Below are 17,775 nucleotides of genomic sequence, written 5' to 3' on the forward strand. Positions count from 1 at the left end.
GTGTGTGTGTGTAATGACGGACATTCCCAGAAATTCACTTTCATCTTGGTGCTAGCAATGACGTCAGCCCCCTTACAACGTGCTCCACAAGTGGCGTCTGTGTGTGTGTGTGTGTGTGTGTGTGTGTGTGTGTGTGTGTGTGTGTGTGTTTTGCACGTAACGTAACGTAACTTCTGTCACTCGGGCTGTCACACACGCCTGCGCTTGCGGTCAGATGACTGGAGTTTTGCGTTTCATAACTTTCCATCATCCTCGTGTTTTTAAGTTAATTTTAGTGGCCAGTCCGGGAATGTGCGTCGTATGACGGTGAAAGTATATATATATATATTTCGAGCCCCGAGAGCAATATGTCGAATCTCTCAGATGACAGCTGCAAGAACAGTGGTGTATCTGTACACACCACACCACACCATCCTCCCTCCCTCCCTCCCTCCTTCACGGTTCTGATGCTTCCACCACCACCGCCTGTGCACCAGCTGGTGGCTTTCCACCGCCACCGCTGCTGCCGACCATCTGCGCCCGTCTCGTGCGCGCGCTTCCATCCGGGTGACTTGCCCCCTTCTCTCTCTCTCTCTCTCTCTCTCTCTCTCTCTCTCTCTCTCTCTCTCTCTCTCTCTCTCTCTCTCTCTCTATCTCTCTCTCTCTCTCTCTCTCTCTCTCTCTCTCTGAGCATTGTTAGCTCCCGAGCCCAGAATATGACGTGGCCGCCACCCACCCCCCACACAGCCTGACGGAAGAGGAACGCCCCACCCAGCCACCCTCCACACCATCGCCAGGTGGGGGAATTTCTTGCGTGGTTGGTGGTAGTTTGTCCCTCCCTCGTCTCTCTCACTCTGGGAGACAGTTATGGCCTCTTTCAAGATGCCAGTCACCTCCGTAGGGCATAGTCTGCGCCAGACGGATGAACGTCCACCCACTTCTTCGTCAGTGGAGAAGGAAGTCAGTGTGGCTTCTTCGTTGACGCCGCCAGCACCAGTGTGCAACATCCGCGGTGGACCGGGTCCCCACAGTGTGAGTTGCCGTGGCTGGAGTATTCTTAAAGTCGCTCGTCTAACTAAAGCCGTGAGGGTCATTCCGTTTATCCTGGTGAGTTCTGCCTTCTACTTGTAAGTGTCTTAAAGGCGTGTTGATATCCTGGCTCTACCGTCCTCTGTCTCTCTCTCTCTCTCTCTCTCTCTCTCTCTCTCTCTCTCTCTCTCTCTCTCTCTCTCTCTCTCTTGAAAGATTAGGATGCGATTACCGTCCTCAGGCAGGTAAACTATTCTTTTTTTTTTCCTCCCCCTCCATGTTCCACGGTTCTTCAACCCCCCCCCCTCCCCCGCCTCCATATGTTCCCCCGTTCTGAGAGAGGGGGGGGGGGGGGAGAGACCTGTTGCTTCCCTACGCCTTCATAACCAGGTTCCTCCATAAGCTCACTTCGCCTGTGTCCACCCTGTTAGTCCAGGCGTAGTTTTGTGATCGCTTGTGTCGTTGCACTCACTCACTCACTCACACATTTATCTATCTATCTGTCTTTCTCTCAAGTAGTGTCCCTCCTCCTGTCGTAGCCCAGTGTATATTGTGGTCTTTCCAGACATGTTTCCGCTACCGTTGTCTCCGCTCTGACGATCGCAGAAGCGGTGGGGGAGGACTGTGTCCTCCCTCCCCCTCCACCTAACTCAGGAACTTCCCGCCGCTGCTCTGTGTGTGTGTGTGTGTGTGTGTGTGTGTGTGTGTGTGTGTGTGTTATTAACCTTTGTGTTTTCCGGGGGGGGGGGGAGAGTTTTACACTCGTGTTGCCCCGTCTCTTAACCTTGTTTATATGTACCATGTCTTTACTACTGTGTGTGAGTACCATGTCTTTACTACTGTGTGTGAGTACACATACGCATGAGCCGCATCCTGGATTCGAACCCGTGCGGGTCCGACCCCGGATGGGCTCATGTGTGTGATTACCCATTTGTACTGTACAGGGAGGGAGTTTTAAACTCGTGGGGCCGCCCCCATCTCTTGATCATCTCTTCCTGTCTTTATAACTTCTTGAATTTGTGTACATTGTCTGCATTCACCTTGTCCAAGGACTGTCTGTGTTGCTGTTGCTGACGGTCGGTGTTCCTTGAAGGGCTGAGGGTGTGTTGTGGGGGGGTGCTGACGTGTGCTCCTGTGTGGAACTGCTTCCTTGACCCGGGGGGGTTGGAGTTCACCCAGGAGGCTGAGGAGGTGGGTGGGTGGTGGTGGGAACCGTTGTGTTGGTGATAGCGGTAGTGGGGGGTGGTTGGTGTGAGCTGTGGTGGTGGTCGTGGTGGTGGTGGTCGGTCTGGCTCCCCCGACCATTGCATGACTAATGAGTGGTCGTCATGGTAACCAGCAGGGGACTGTGAAAGTACCAGTAAACACCGTCATATCTGGTCGTATCGATTGGTGGGATAATGGAGAATATACACCACCCGTGGTGTCTACGGACGAAGCTTCGGTTATGGAGGAACAATGCGTACGCCAGGCAGGAAACAGCTGCTGGTGGCATTCGCTTGTATCCTGTCGTGTTTTTTTTTTTTTTTCAAACTGTGGATTATTTTTTTTTTCTCTCCTAAATGATATTTTTTTTGGGGGGAGGTTTGGCGTTGGTTAGTCTATTGTAAACTGGTAGTTAAGGTTGGGTTTAGGTCGGATTAAGTTAGGGAAAGCCTTAGGATTGTCTAGTTTAGATATGGAAAGCCCTTAAGTTAGTGTAAGAATATCCCTTAGGTTAGTGTAGATAAGAATAGCCCTTAACCCAAAGTATAGTTTAGGTAAGAAAAGTCCCTAAGCTTAGCTTAGTTTAGGGGAGTGTAAGTCATTAGTTTAAGAAAGCCATGATCATTGCTAACATTGCATGCACACGATGCATGTGCCTGCATTGACTGTCCGTGTATCTTATTGCAAGGTCAGAAATGCAGAATTAACATCTTTTTTTTTTCTTTTAAACTATTTGCCATTTCCCGCGTTAGCGAGGTAGCGTTAAGAACAGAGGACTGGGCCTTTTTTGGAATATCCTCACCTGGCCCCCTCTGTTCCTTCTTTTGGAAAATTAAAAAAAAAAAAGAAAAACCGAGAGGGGAGGATTTCCAGCCCCCCGCTCCCTCCCCTTTTTGTCGCCTTCTACGACACGCAGGGAATACGTGGGAAGTATTCTTAATCCCCTATCCCCAGGGATAAAATTAACATGTTAATACATTTAAGAATAACTCACCTCCCCGCGTATGCCCAGTGTATGAAACTCGAAGCTCATGGTGTGTGGGTTTTTTTTTCTTTCTTTTTTTAAGGACTGTGTAGACTTCAGCCTCCCTTGTGTCCCCACCCGCTGTGGGCAGGGCATCGCGTCGTGAGCGCATGACGTCAACACTGAAGGTCTTGGAATCGGCGGGTGGTTACGGAGTACGTGAGAAGGTGTAAACATGCGGAGAGGAGGCGGAGGAGGGAGGGTGGGAGAAGTGTGGTGGGGTGTCTGGACTCGGAGTGGTCTAGCTAGCATGGCGTCTGCTTAATTTTTTTTTTTTTTCTCTCCTCCCAAGCGTTCTAATTAGGCAGCGATTACTCTGTATTACCCATTATTACTGTAATGATCTCAAGACGTGTGGTGGGGGGGTTGGGAATACGGAACACGATATAGTCGTATGACTTACAAGTGGCGATAGAGGACGATATATCAGTAAACCGCGATATTTAACGATGGAACGATATACACGTGACTGAGTTATATCATCGTATGTGGCGATAGAGATCAGAATAACGATATAAACTGTATTTAACGATAGAACAAAAAAAAAAAAAAAAAGGACACAGCATCTGCGATTCATTTAACGGTGTAAACTATCCTTAGCGATATATGACAACGTCGTTAAGTAATGAAACAGAACGATACCTAACGACTTATGGCCATATGGCCGACGATACGAGTCGTGAACATTATATCTTTCAGGCATTTCGTTTTCTTGGGGCCTTTCCAATCGAAGAGAATGTCTGTAAGTACCATTTTCCTCGTCTAACCTTCGTACATTCCGCCATTACGTCTGGTATCCGGATATGGCTCGGTAATATATATTCGGTTACGGGCCACGGTTGTTCTCGACAATTGTCTTGGATTATTCCGTGTGTTATCGTGGCCTTGATGTCAGGGGGTGAGATTATGGCAGTTTGCTGTTGATATATGATGTATTGCTGTGTGACCTTGAATGCTGTTGATATATGATGTATTGCTGTGTGACCTTGAATGCTGTTCGTTGATTAGCATTCTCTACGTCTTCGGGAAAGCGAGATGTACTGAGGATATGTGCGCATACGTTTGTGTGTATTTGATTATCTTTTTACTCTACGGGGAAAGAGTTTTGTATTCGAAGGGCCCCCATATCGTGTGTGTGTGTGTGTGTGTGTGTGTGTGTGTGTGTGTGTGTGTCTCAGGCTAAACGAAAACGGCAGATCGCAGTGAGACGAAAACATGTATTCATTTATCCCTAGATCTGATTACATATCCGGCTTCCCCTCTCCCCACCTTCCCTTCCCCTGACACATCGCGGATGCGCAAAAACTGGTCCTGTCTTTTTCCTCCTCCTCCGCCGCCGCTGCGCCCGAGTCACACAGTATTTTGACGCGTTCCTGAGAACACGTCTGGGATAAATCTGAAAAGAGAGACAGACCATTTTGAACAAAAAAGAGAGAGCATCGTAGTGTTGTACACCTTTTTTTTTTTTTATTCATTTTAGATAGTAGTTGATTTACACGGTCGGAAATATGGTAAGTTACGTATTGACACACACACACACACACACACACACACACACACACACACACACACACACACACACACACACACACCTTTAACACAGAATTATCTGATCTGGGGTTGATCCCTTCAGGGAAGTGTTTATAACTAGGATTCATAGAGAACCATGCTGACAACATCGTGGTGGGGGGAAGGGGGGGATATTGCATTAGGGAACTTCGTCACTTCCTGGAAGTAATTAGTTGCAAGGACATCATCACCGTCCCATGGAGACTAGGCGTCTGCTGGAAGTTGGTAGTTTAGTAATGTAGTTTGATGATGGGAAAGGATGTTGGTACTGGGAATTGAAAAATGGCGTGGGGAGGAGGGAGGAGAGGGGAATTGACAAGCAAATTGGAATTAAGAAGCTGCTTGGAATTAAAGAGCTTCTGGTAATTAAATGGGTGACTGGAAGTAATCATTTCCTTTTTTTTTTTATTTGCGGAATGAGAAGGCTTCTGGCAGTTAGACTGGCTGCGTGGAAACGAGTGTGTGTGTGTGTGTGTCTGGTGCCGTCATGATATGATGTGCAGATAACGGCACACTTGTGGCGGTGCGTCGCACCTCACCCTCCTGTCCAGGCACCCCCTGTATGTGGGACGTCCCGCCACCTCCACCGGGCGGGACCACAGCTCATGGACCCTGATGTGGTGTGTGAGTGCAAGGACAAGTTAGGAGTAAGTGCTAAGTGTTTCACAGTGTGGAAGATGTGCACCCCGGGCTTGAGGCGTCTAGTGCAAATGTTGAATCGGTGTTTGCAATGTCTTAAAAGACGGGCGGCGTCCATCGCGCAGACGAGAAAGTGTGACACGTACATGTTTGGGGGTGTTTAGTTTCCAATGGTCACGGCCTCTGCCATCACCACTTTTCTTTGTCACGGTGTGGGGTAGGGTAGGATGGATGCCTGAGACTCTGGGCTGACCCTTGGTAATTCACTGAAATCGGAAATGCTTCTCTTTAATGTTGAAATCGGGAACGCGTCTGTGTTATGTTGAAATCGGGAATGCGTCTCTTATGTTGAAACGGGAATACGTCTGTGTTATGTTGATAACTACTAAGTATATTTCCCCTTGCGTAACTTGAAACCCAAGGACAACGCTCGACTTCTAACCATTTTCTTTTTATTTTTTTCAGTAGGATGGGGTAGAGTTGATAATTTCCGATAGCTACTTGGTAATCATTGTACATCTCTTGTCTTTTATAATTTGGCGGTGTAAAAGTTATCATCGTGCGTGTTTCACTGTGTTTTATATCCTTGAACAACAGACATGACCATTCATATGATATAGTGCAAATTATAGCTTCGACACATGTGATTATTAACAGTAATTAAAAAGTGTGTGTGTTAGTTGGGCAAGGGTGTTTGTGCACTGCATGTCTTCATGAAAGTCTGTTGTATGTTGCCGAATCTACGGAAGCGAATTGATTATTGTGATGCAGAAGCATCCTTGTATGTTAGAAAAATGGATGATAGAGGCAGTGTCCGCGTTCAAGTCATGGATACGACACTCAACAGAAATTGAATTCTACTCTTGTTAATGCTTGGCGCATCGGCAAAGAAAACGACCTTATACTGGGGATTAAGATTAAAACCGAGTATATATATATATATATATATATATATATATATATATATATATATATATATATATATATATATATATATATATATATTCTTTCTTTCATACTATTCGCCATTTCCCGCATTAGCTAGGTAGCGTTAAGAACAGAGGACTGGGCCTTTGAGGGAATATCCTTACCTGGCCCCCTTCTCTGTTCCTTCTTTTGGAAATAATGAACCCATGTGTTTTATCACTGTAAGGTGATGTATGATTGTGATCTGTTAATGTGTTCATGGAAGGGTTTCCATACGAGGCAACTGTGTTGTTATCTTTTCACCATTATCTCTACCCTTTCCTCTTCGTTTATATTCATCGTCTTTCCTCGCTTCCAAACTCCCATTTTCCTCTTGCTCTTACCCCTCTTTCCCCTTCGTCTCACCCTAGTTATACCACGTTCGCTTACCATGTCCGGTCGCCGAGGTGCTCCTCACCTGGTTTTTGGCGTCAGGTGAGACCCTGGGCGGGCTGTGGTCCTGAGGCCATAGTAGGACGGCCGTGGGGGTGAGGTATGCGGGGGATGATGGCGGTGGTGATGCGGTAACTCCGGCCAGCCTCGGCATAATTTGGAGGCTGCGGACTGCAGTTGCCGGGGACTGGTGGTGGCAGGGGGTAGGGAGACCACTCGCTCCGTCCAGCTAGGAGGGGGTCTTAAATAGGTGCATACGCGAGCTAGGCGCTTGATAGTTACATGTTGATATTATTATTATTGTTGGTTTATCATCTCCTGTACGGATATATTTCTAAACTGTAATATATATATATATATATATATATATATATATATATATATATATATATATATATATATATATATATATGTATAATGATTTCCAGCATGTTTTATGTTGTTGTGCTCTCTCTCTCACATGTACAGCTGTCGTTTGTAACCAGAAGCGTCACGCCTTATTTAGAACATTTTTTCGTATCCAATCATATTATCAACGTTTTATAGCCGGGTTTTCATGTTAGAAGAGAATGCTCGCGAACTTTTTACTCTTATTTTTTTTTATAGTGTTTTTTCTTCCAAGTGACAAGTAGTTATTTAAGTGAGAGAAACATCTGTGAATTAGCAGTCACTTGAAGTGAAAGGAACGGTTGACGAAGGAGCGAGTTTGGTGGTGTGGTGGGATCAGGGGCGTGGGAGGCCTTCAGGGGGGGGGGGGTTACCTTGCTTGGCCACCACCGGTCCAGTTCACTCGCCTCCTCCGCAGTATTAATTTTTAAACTGGGTTGCCTCAGCTGTTGCCATGACCCTGTCCCCAGGCTGGGTCCCTCACACCTCAACGGCCCTCTTCTCAGAAGTTGTCAGCCGGCCGACTTGAAGCTTGCTGGACTAAGCTTAACTCACCCGCCGGTGCTCGCGTTATTCATAGCCTATATCGAGTAGTTTACTGAACGTTAGATCATACAAGCGTGGTCTTTGGTAAAGGTCTTGTTTGAACCGAGGAAGGTGATGTACATAGAGAGAGACTGGCGTTTAATGATGTTAGATATATTCAAAACATATACTTAAAAGCTGATTGAGTCATACATGTATAACTTATTTACACTTATTTAATCACTTTGTTTTGAGTGTGAAAATTGAAAGGAATCAGGATGTCCTTAGGCTGGACGAAGGTTAGAAGGGATTTAGCCTTGCTAGGATGGATCTACATGTAGCGATGAATCTCCACTTGACAACGATAACGATGGTTGTCAAATGGAGCTGGAAAGGAAGGGTGAAGAGGAGAGGAGTAAGGTGTTCGGGGGAGTGAGAGGTTGTGGGGGTAGGAAGTATTAGATCTGGTTAGGCTATTTTTAGCGCACTCTGGACCAGAGGTCAACGGTGAGCGTGTTGCGATGTCTCAACCTCCGCTGATGTGCGCTCCGTTCCCCGCTATTTTTAGCGCACTCTGGATCCGAGGTCAAGTGAGCGTGTTGCGGTGGCTCAACCTCCACTGGTGTGCGCTCCGTTCCCTTCGCCTCTCGCGGACTTTCGTCGTTCTTTCGCTATTTTATGTGACATCCCGGCAAGAGTTGCTGAGGCCAGATGGAAAGGAATGGTTGGCTTTGTTGGTCCGTTTGTCCGTGTTTAAAAGAAAGTATTTGAGTTTCGTGCTTTGATAACTTTGATTTACTTATATCACCCGGCTGTGCTAACTTTGTTTTACTAATATCACCCGGCTATGCTAGGCTGCGGCGCATAGCCGTGGCGACTGACTGGTACGTCTCGTGGAAAGGTGGCTGCTGGAAGTAGGATAATGAGGACTTGGGGTAGAGTAGGAAAGGCAGGCGTATGCAGGAGGGAGGTTGAGGGAGGTTATACCTCTCCACAAGGACATAGCAGATTGGGCTGGGCATTGATAAGGGAGTTATAATGTCGGCCAGTACACTACGCAGTGCGGCCATACTATTGATTGTCTCCCTCGGCCCCCTGGCGCCTTCATCCTGGGCACCCTTGTTACCCGCCCCATAACCCAGGGTATCCATTGCGACCCCACCCCGTTACCTTGGGTACCCGGTGTTACCCACCCCCGTCTCCTTGGGTGACCATATTACTCGCCCCGTCATTCCACAAAGTACTTGGGCTCGAAGGCTGGGCATAACGCTGCTAGTTGAGAATTAATGTACAGAAAGTTTCGGAATTAGGTTGAGCAGCATTCATGTATATTACCTCTTTTTTTTTTTTAAGCCATGGCTCATGGGGTTATACCTTGACGTTAATGTCCTTAATGACCCCAAGCGTTCATTAAGCTGAGAGCCCAAATAACCAGCCAACCATCATGTGGGCGTTCATTTTCTTTAAACTTCCTGTCGTGATTATTAGCTATCCTAGTATCATTCTCCTATCTTTACTGTTCATCCTCTAATATATATATATATATATATATATATATATATATATATATATATATATATATATATATATATATATAACAAACTGTGTTGTAGCGTCTTGAACGCTGATGTGGGACCAGGCGTTTCCTGAGCCGCTGTAAGTCCTCTCTCCAAAGATGTGCCAGCCTGGGTTATGAGACCACGAAGACCCATCCTCCCAGAGCCCATGTTGAAGTGCGGGATGAAGCCAGACAAGGAGGGAAACGCCCTGACAGCGGTGAGACCGTTGTGTGTTGTGTTGTGGCGGTCGGGGAGCGTTGCCGTGATTTATGATGATGGCCGTCGTCCCCTCGACGCGGCAGACGGTAGGCTATAGCCTCCGGCTCTTGAGATACCGTGGTCAGTGACACGATGTGGGAGTGTCGCATCGAGGCCACTTGATAACGGGGACGTCCAGACGGCTCGGGTGATAAGGCCGCATCGAGACGATAATGCAGCGAGATAGTAAACATGTAGCTGAGAGACGATAAGCGTAGCGTAAAAGGACTGCATCGTAGCCAGGAGTCGTTAGCATGCCAAGTTGGTTGAGGGGGGGGGGGGGGAGGAAAAGATGACAAACGCCGATGCAGCTCGAGGGCCGGGTATCATCTCGTATATTATTCTCGTTCGGGGAAGGTTTTATGGTGAGTTATGTAGCGGAAGCTTCTTACTGTGGGAGGCGTAGATATCCGAAGGGGCCCCACACGCTCTGATAAAGCTGTTAGGGGTAATCGGTACTTACGATCTAGCTCCTCCATCCCTCTTGGGAGCAGCCCTCTCACCAACACAGTCACGGCTGTCCTTGCTTCGCTGCTTTCTCGTAGTTTTCGTGCTCGCCAACATCGTCAGGTTCGTCCTTGTCAAGTCCTTATGTATTACCCCCCAGTCCCCTCCCCCTCCTGCGTCGTCAGGTCTGTCCTTGCCGAGCTGATATCTTCTCTTTTCTCTTCCTTCGACCCCGCTCTCGTTTTATGTTATGCGGGAGAAGAATGACGAGGGGGGTCAGTGGAGCAGGTATTCTTTATATTTAGGTTATAACTCAATTCTCTACTGGTGCTGCTCTGGTATGTTTCTAGGTTAGAACGCATATCATTACCAGCGCTGTGGTAACCATTGTAGGTTAGAACGCATTTTGTGTGTGTGTGTGTGTGTGTGTGTGTGTGTGTGTGTGTGTGTGTGTGTGTGTGTGTGTGTGATATTCCTTTGTTATGATATTTTTATGGAATTTAAAGAGTAGAGTAGGCCCTCAGTTACCCGAGAAAAAGTTTCCAGTTTTCATCATTTGCCATGGACACCAGATAATCACCCGAGATAGCGTAGCACTAGAGTTTTAACATGCAAGATAGCGAAGCTTATTGTTAGCGCGATACGCCGGTGGTTTTGACGGGAGCTGCATCCAAACTGTGAACGCGACCTCTGGGTTTGATGAACTGGCATTTTCCCTAACTCTTGTGACGGGTCGGTTTGATTCCCAACCATCGTACCCAAGGGTCGTATCATCATGCACAAGGGGATAATAGCTATACCTGTTAGGTGATTATGGTACTGTATGATACCAAAGTTTCTGTGTAGATGAATAGTACGTGTTTACTTTGATAATTAATTTTACGGACTGAAAATGCATGGGTAGAAAAATTGTGTCACATTGCACTCATGGTAAATGCTCATTTATTAGAACTAGTTTCCATTCAGTAATTAGGCCTTTGCTTGACTACCTTCTTCGCTTACTTTTAAGGTAGTTTTCAGTGTGTTCTTTTGAGGCGTGTATCAGCTTTCATTTAATTCGTAGCATTTTCTCCTCGATTTACTTTTTATTCCATTCTTTACAGCGTGGGTGAGCCAGATCCCCGAGGCCAAAGATGGCGGCGCTTCCGACCTGCTGCACCACCTGCCTCTCCTCCGACCTTCCAACACCGAGGCCAAGCTCCAGTACCTCTCCATCATCCCCAAGGTTAGCCAGTGCAACATTACTAGCTTGGGTGTGGAGTTTACAAACCCCCCCTCAAGTTACCAAGTTCCCTATTACCTACGTTACTACCATCATTGAGGTTAGAGAACCGTATCGTAATCTCACATTATGTAATATTTCCACCTTCTAGTATACGTTACTTATCCTTCACGTTACCCAGTTTCCTGGCATCTACCTTGCCATCATCGCTCACGATAGCGAGTAGTAGACTAGCAATACCTCCAAAGCTATATTACTACTAGTACCACAAGGGACCCAGTTCTCTTACCACACTTACTTATCTCGCCAAGGTTACATTCCCTAATGCTTGCACATTCTCTTATTTCCAAGTTACCCAATGCTCGATTATGTACCTGGTCATCATCATCCGTAAGTTTGTGACCAAATTAGTTAGTTTTGTAGGGTCTACCTCGCCATCATGCCTGAGTTGGAGCCTCTACATCACTATGGGCAGGTTAATGCCAAAACACAGTGATAAAAAAAAAATGGTAGACAGTGGAGGTTCGCAAAAACAGATGAAGAGTTGCATTGACCAGACTGGAAGACATCCTGCCTTTATCATCCCCCAGAGGTACGAAGTGTTGTCGAAACCCACACACCACAAACCTGAGCCCACACAGTGTATATTCATAGTATGATCGTGGGAGAGAAGTGTGTATTCACAGGAAGAACATTGGAGAAAGTAAGTGAAGGTGCGCATTCGCACAGCAGTAGAATCTAAAAAAAAAAAAAAAAAAAAAAAAAAATAAAAACCGGTGAAAATGGACAAAAATATGTATATATTTATTAATCTATTTATATATTCCTAAAAAAAGGAAAAGAATGTGGTGAAAGTAAGTGTTTGCAAAAGGACAAATTATCTAACCCATTTTTTTTTTTTTTAACGATTAAAAATATTTACTTTTTTGGCGAGGTTATTATTAGTGAAACCCGGTTGGCGAAAGCCGCAGACTTGTGCAGAGACATTTGCCTGTATGGAAGACAATCTCGAGAGTGTAAATGACCTGACACGTAGAGGGTAATTTTAAAAGGTTATATTATAATGAGTCTGACATAAGTGAGTTGTTATCTTAGTGCTCAGATACTCAGAGGCTAATCTTATAAATGAGATGGTAATGGGCAAGACTCATCGAGACTAAATAGAATGGTATTGTTATGAGCCGCTCACTGGGATGCTGATTTTATAAATGGAGTGGTGGTATTGCAATGGGTAAGACAGGTAGAGGCGAATGCCAAGAATGGGATACTGTTACGAGCGAAACGTAAAACTTTACCGCAGTGGTTGTAGGGAGATAGGCGCTCCTGTGGTGCAGGCAGAGTGGAAGTTAACCGAGAAGGGTTAGGTAAGGGGATTCCCGGTGACTCATCCACGTTCTCCTTCCAGGAGCATGCGCGGACGCTCAAACACACCCTCATATACATGTATGTACGTGCAAATATGATGGGTCCCGAGTTAGAAACTGGGCAAGAAATGTTACAAAAGATATGAAGTATATTTCTAAGATAGTGAAGTTTATGGTGAATAGAATAAGTTAAGTAATGAGACTGTGAATACAGACGTATAGTTTAAACAGTAGTATGAATATTAAGTTTGCGAGATGGGGCCCTATGAGAGTAGAACTCCCCCTTACTCCATAGATAGATAACACACACGCACACACACACACACACACATATTTAAAGTTTCAGTATTTAATGTGTGCATTGTCAGTATTTTAGGCCTCTGTTTTCAGTTATTACACTTACATAAATAATCTTAAGTAATTACATAGACACACACTATAAGCCACTGTGGTGCAGTACATAGCATTCAAATCCAATATTCTAAAGGATCATGATATTAATCCCAGACAGCACCCAGCTCTCGACCAACCCAACTGTCCACCCATCTTGTTTGGGCTGGTCAAAGAATAGGGTGCCTACAAGTGTACGTATACTTAAGATGTATATACAAGATGTATATACACGGGGCAGCATGTGTAAACCAAAAGCCCTATAAGACATAAATAATTGATTCATGCACACTCCCCACCCCCCACCTTGTCACTGGCAACAGGGTAAGACGTGGTACTCATACGTATGAAAAGTGGGGGAAACATGAAACATATTCCATGCTGGGATAGATCTGGGAAGTATAAGAGAAAGGACATCAGAGAAAATATAGAGAATCTTACTAAGATTAAAATATGATGTCTTGCAATAATGTGTTAGTGATGCAGCCATTAACCATTATTTAAACCTATTGGCTGGTCATCCTCATTTATATCTTGCAATTTTAACCTGTATAATCACCATTAGGTAATCACCCCCATGTTCATAAAATCTATATAAGATCTCAAACTTGTCCATTTGCAGCAATTCAAATGTTCATTGATTTCATAGTTTGTAAGTGATGAATATACAGAAAATGAAAGTTATATTTAGTCATATTTATTATCAATTATGAATTAGGATTTGCAGTATTTGTTACTGAAGGTGCAACTGTGATGGGGGGAGGTTAGAAGCTGCATGACTTTCCCTTAGATAATTAAGAAAACTTTAATTGATCAAGATATTTTTTATTTTCCCATACCCTTAGGGATGCTATAATGAACTTTTAGGTAAAGCATTATCTTTGTTCTCAGGTTTTGGCACATGCAGTTACATCAGCTGGAACCCAGCCAGCTGCATTGGAAAATGCTCGCCAACTCCTTAGTTATTCTCTCATTCACCCAGCCATTACGGCAGAAGAACGGCGTGCACTCACACATTGGCTACGGGCACTTGAAGAAAGATTGGCAGAACTCCGAAGACGACCTCCCAACCAACAAAGAGAAGGTAAGAGGAAAAGCTTATTGCTCTATGTACATCACTGATATATTTAGGCGGAGCGGATGGGTAACAAAGCAATTCCTTTTTTTATTAAAGATGGGAAGATACCAAGGGACAATCTAAATAGAAAAAGCTTTTATGGTTCCATACATCACTGAGAAAGAAAGTTATCCAGATATGGGCTCACTGTTGTTGCACCAAGTTTATATATATAAATATGTACATGTGTATGTATGTGTATGTCTGTGTATGTATATGTAAATGTATGTTTATGTGTATGTTAATATGTATGTGTATGTATATGTACGTGTATGGGCATTTATGTATATATGTGTATAAGAGTGGTTAGGTTGTTCTTTGTCTGTTTCCTGGTGCCACCTCACTGACATGGGAAATGGCAATCAAGTATAAGTAAATAGTTAATACATATATATATATATATATATATATATATATATATATATATATATATATATATATATATATATATTTATCCCTGGGGATAGGGGAGAAAGAATACTTCCCACGTTTTCCCTGCATGTCGTAGAAGGCGATTTTGTGTGATCGGGGCCTGAACATGCAGGAGGGTGAAAGGAGGGCAAGGAATAGAGTGAATTGGAGCGATGTGGTGTACCGGGGTTGACGTGCTGTCAGTGGATTGAATCAAGGCATGTGAAGCGTCTGGGGTAAACCATGGAAAGCTGTGGTATGTATATTTGCGTGTGTGGACGTATGTATATACATGTGTATGGGGGGGGGTTGGGCCATTTCTTTCGTCTGTTTCCTTGCGCTACCTCACAAACGCGGGAGACAGCGACAAAGTATAAAAAAAAAAAATATATATATATATATATATATATTTCCCCCCGCTCCCTTCCCTTTTAGTCGCCTTCTACGACATGCAGGGAATACGTGGGAAGTATTCTTTCTCCCCTATCCCCAGGGATATATATATATATATATATATATATATATATATATATATATATATATATATATATATATATATATATATATATATAACGCTACCTCGCTAACGTGGGAAATGGTGAATAGTATGAAAAGAAAAGATATATATATAAACAGTATACTTAGATATTGTATTATGGTATTGTAACATGATAAGAATTTTATGGTAATTATTTTGAAAATTAATTTGACATGTATTATGATAATCATAGTAATATGGTGCAATCATTTCTCTATACAGGATGTATATAGTAATATGCAGCACTCATTTCATGAAGATGAATGTAGTGAATACTTCCTAAACATTCAGAATTTTATTAATTTTGCAGTTTTTATAGTAACTTTTTGATGACCCATGACCACAGGATACAACAGTAACAACAATGCAAATTCAAGTAATGGCCCAACTGTTGGCAAGACAAAATGGAATGACCCACCTCATGTGCCACCTCCAGATACTGGCCAGGTATGGACTTGCACTTTACAATTTAGTGAATACTGTATGAATGCCAAAATAGTATTCCTTATAGGAGAAGCAGTTCCGGTAGATAAGATTGAGATTAAGTAAGAGGCATAAAAGAGCATCCCAAGAAAAAAATTGTTATGACTAAGATTAAGAAAGTATGACTTATAATAGTTCAAGCTCCAAACTGATGTTGACTTAAGTTAACTATCTGTTGAAATAGTGCCATGAGAGGCTTAACTGAACATATTTTAATATAATTATTCATCATGCAAAAAGAGTGTCGGATGTGATTGGGATTAGGCTGTTCTTGTGGCAGTCTGTATGAGCTCGTACGAGTTCAATACATTTATGTTCCCAAAATGCAGACCAAGAGCTAAATGATCTATTATGGCTGGAGATCATTGACAGAAATATTGTGGAAGCCTAATCCTGAACTGTTGAATGAGGTCCTGTTGATGGTTTGAGTCACAAATGTCAGTTTTTCAAGCACATCTTGATGGGTGATGTAGGAGGAACTGAGAATGATCTTTTATGCCTGTTTCTCAATGTTCCAGTAATGTGGTGGGTAAGAAAGATCACACAGTGAATGAATAGGTAAGTTTGGGAACAATGAAAGTTGTATAGATGTCTCTGATTTCAGATACAGGGAGTCCAAAAGTCTTAGGTGAACAAAGAATATGTTGATTGCTGAAGATTTGGTTTTTGATCCACAGTGGTACATACCAAGAATCTTGTTGGACTGCCCTATACATATGTTAGGGATGTTCTATTCATGAAATTTCTTAGTAGATTTTGTGAAAATATTTCATCCATTGGCAGTAGAAATAGAGCAAGGCATTGATAGACAAATGAGTAGAATGATACTTAGACTGAAGTTTTAACAAACTGGTAATATTGATTTGATTGTCATTTTTGGTGCAGATTTGCTGTGTGTCTGTCAGACGCCATAGATGAAGCATCATATTCTTTTACAGTATCTTTAGTAAAATCTTTGTAATTTCATGTAATTTCTTATTAATGACCTTGCATTAGAGAATTGAGGTTTTCTAATTACAATTTTTCTTTTAAATATGTTTATTATATCCCTTATCCCTTGTTTGGTTTTCTATGTAGTCTTTTTTTTTTTTCTAAGCCAAAGACACTAGTACTCTAAGCCATTTTCTAGTATTCATTTGCAAAAATCTTAACTCACACACTCATATTATATATGTTTGCAGTTTTCTGTGGTAGCAAGATAGTGCCAGTAATAAAGAAAAGACCTCATTCGCTCATCCACTTTCTTGCTGTCATGTGCAATGCACCAAAACCACAGCCCCCTAACCACAACCAAGCCCCACAAACCTTTCCATAGTTCCCCAGCAGCTTCATATGTCCAGTTTTGGTCCTTAGATAGCACATCACCCCCTGTATACAACATTGTTCCATTTCACTGTCCCATACATGACTTTACCCCTCCTGTATGTTCAGGCACCAAACCCTCAAAGCATCTTTCACTCCATCCTTCCACCTCCTTGGTTTCCCTCACTTCCTTGTTCCCTCGACACCTAACACGTTAAATATTGGTCATCCTCTCCTTATGTCCAAACCATTTCAGCACACAATTTTCAGTTCTCTCATGCATATTCCTCATACTACCACACCTCTCTCTTACCCTATCATACCTCATTAAGTCAGCCCCCTTCACACAATATTTTGTCCTCAAACATTTCATATCCAGCTCATCCACCCTCTTCTCTCCATATGATGAGGTTTGCACTGTATAGAAAGTTTTCCATTGAATCCTTTATCCAAGCAAGTCCTGGAAAAGTTTTGAGCAATCGTGTTCAGTCTACTTTGCCTGGTCAAAAAAATTATTGCTTTAAAATCAAAACCATTTTTGCTTTACCATTGTATGAGGACTATCAGCTCTGTAACATGAACACCTGAATCATGTAGTTACACTCTCTCTTATAGTCATATCCAGCTAACAACCTATGCTTCCGCTTTCAGGCTAGGACGCTGACCTCTCCTGCACTGGCTGCCTGGGTTAGTTATATTTTGTTATTTTTCAAATATCTTTTTTCTTTTTTCACATACTGGATCACTAATGACTTTTTAGTCGTACAGTGCTGGCATAATGTTCATAAATACAAACCAGTTCCAGTACATTTGCCATTTCTTATATTTGCCTATCTCTCCTGTTAGTGCTCAGTAGTTTACAAGTTTTTTAATCAAATAATTGTCACTATTTCCTTGTGTATATGGTGGTCCATGCAAGTTTCTTTCAAGAGGTTTTCCACCATATCTAAATGTCACGAATTCTTTG

At 43.4% G+C, this 17,775-nt stretch overlaps 1 protein-coding gene across 14 annotated transcripts in view; it reads left to right on the forward strand.

Annotated features, from left to right (window-relative positions):
- Window positions 1–17,775, forward strand: part of LOC139763870 (protein Smaug homolog 1-like) — a 136,839-nt gene that overhangs the window by 109,328 nt on the left and 9,736 nt on the right. For 11 of the 14 annotated variants that reach the window (XM_071690237.1, XM_071690249.1, XM_071690236.1 and 8 more), the window contains 4 exons: window positions 11,085–11,206; window positions 13,849–14,041; window positions 15,370–15,470; window positions 17,460–17,495. In XM_071690237.1, coding sequence (XP_071546338.1) covers window positions 11,085–11,206; window positions 13,849–14,041; window positions 15,370–15,470; window positions 17,460–17,495 — 452 coding nt within the window. The remainder of the gene's footprint in view (window positions 1–11,084; window positions 11,207–13,848; window positions 14,042–15,369; window positions 15,471–17,459; window positions 17,496–17,775) is intronic. The other 3 variants (XM_071690238.1, XM_071690235.1, XM_071690248.1) reach the window with 1 other exon arrangement.

The sequence above is a fragment of the Panulirus ornatus genome, chromosome 48 (genome assembly GCF_036320965.1).
Source record: "Panulirus ornatus isolate Po-2019 chromosome 48, ASM3632096v1, whole genome shotgun sequence".
Lineage (NCBI taxonomy): Eukaryota > Metazoa > Arthropoda > Malacostraca > Decapoda > Palinuridae > Panulirus > Panulirus ornatus.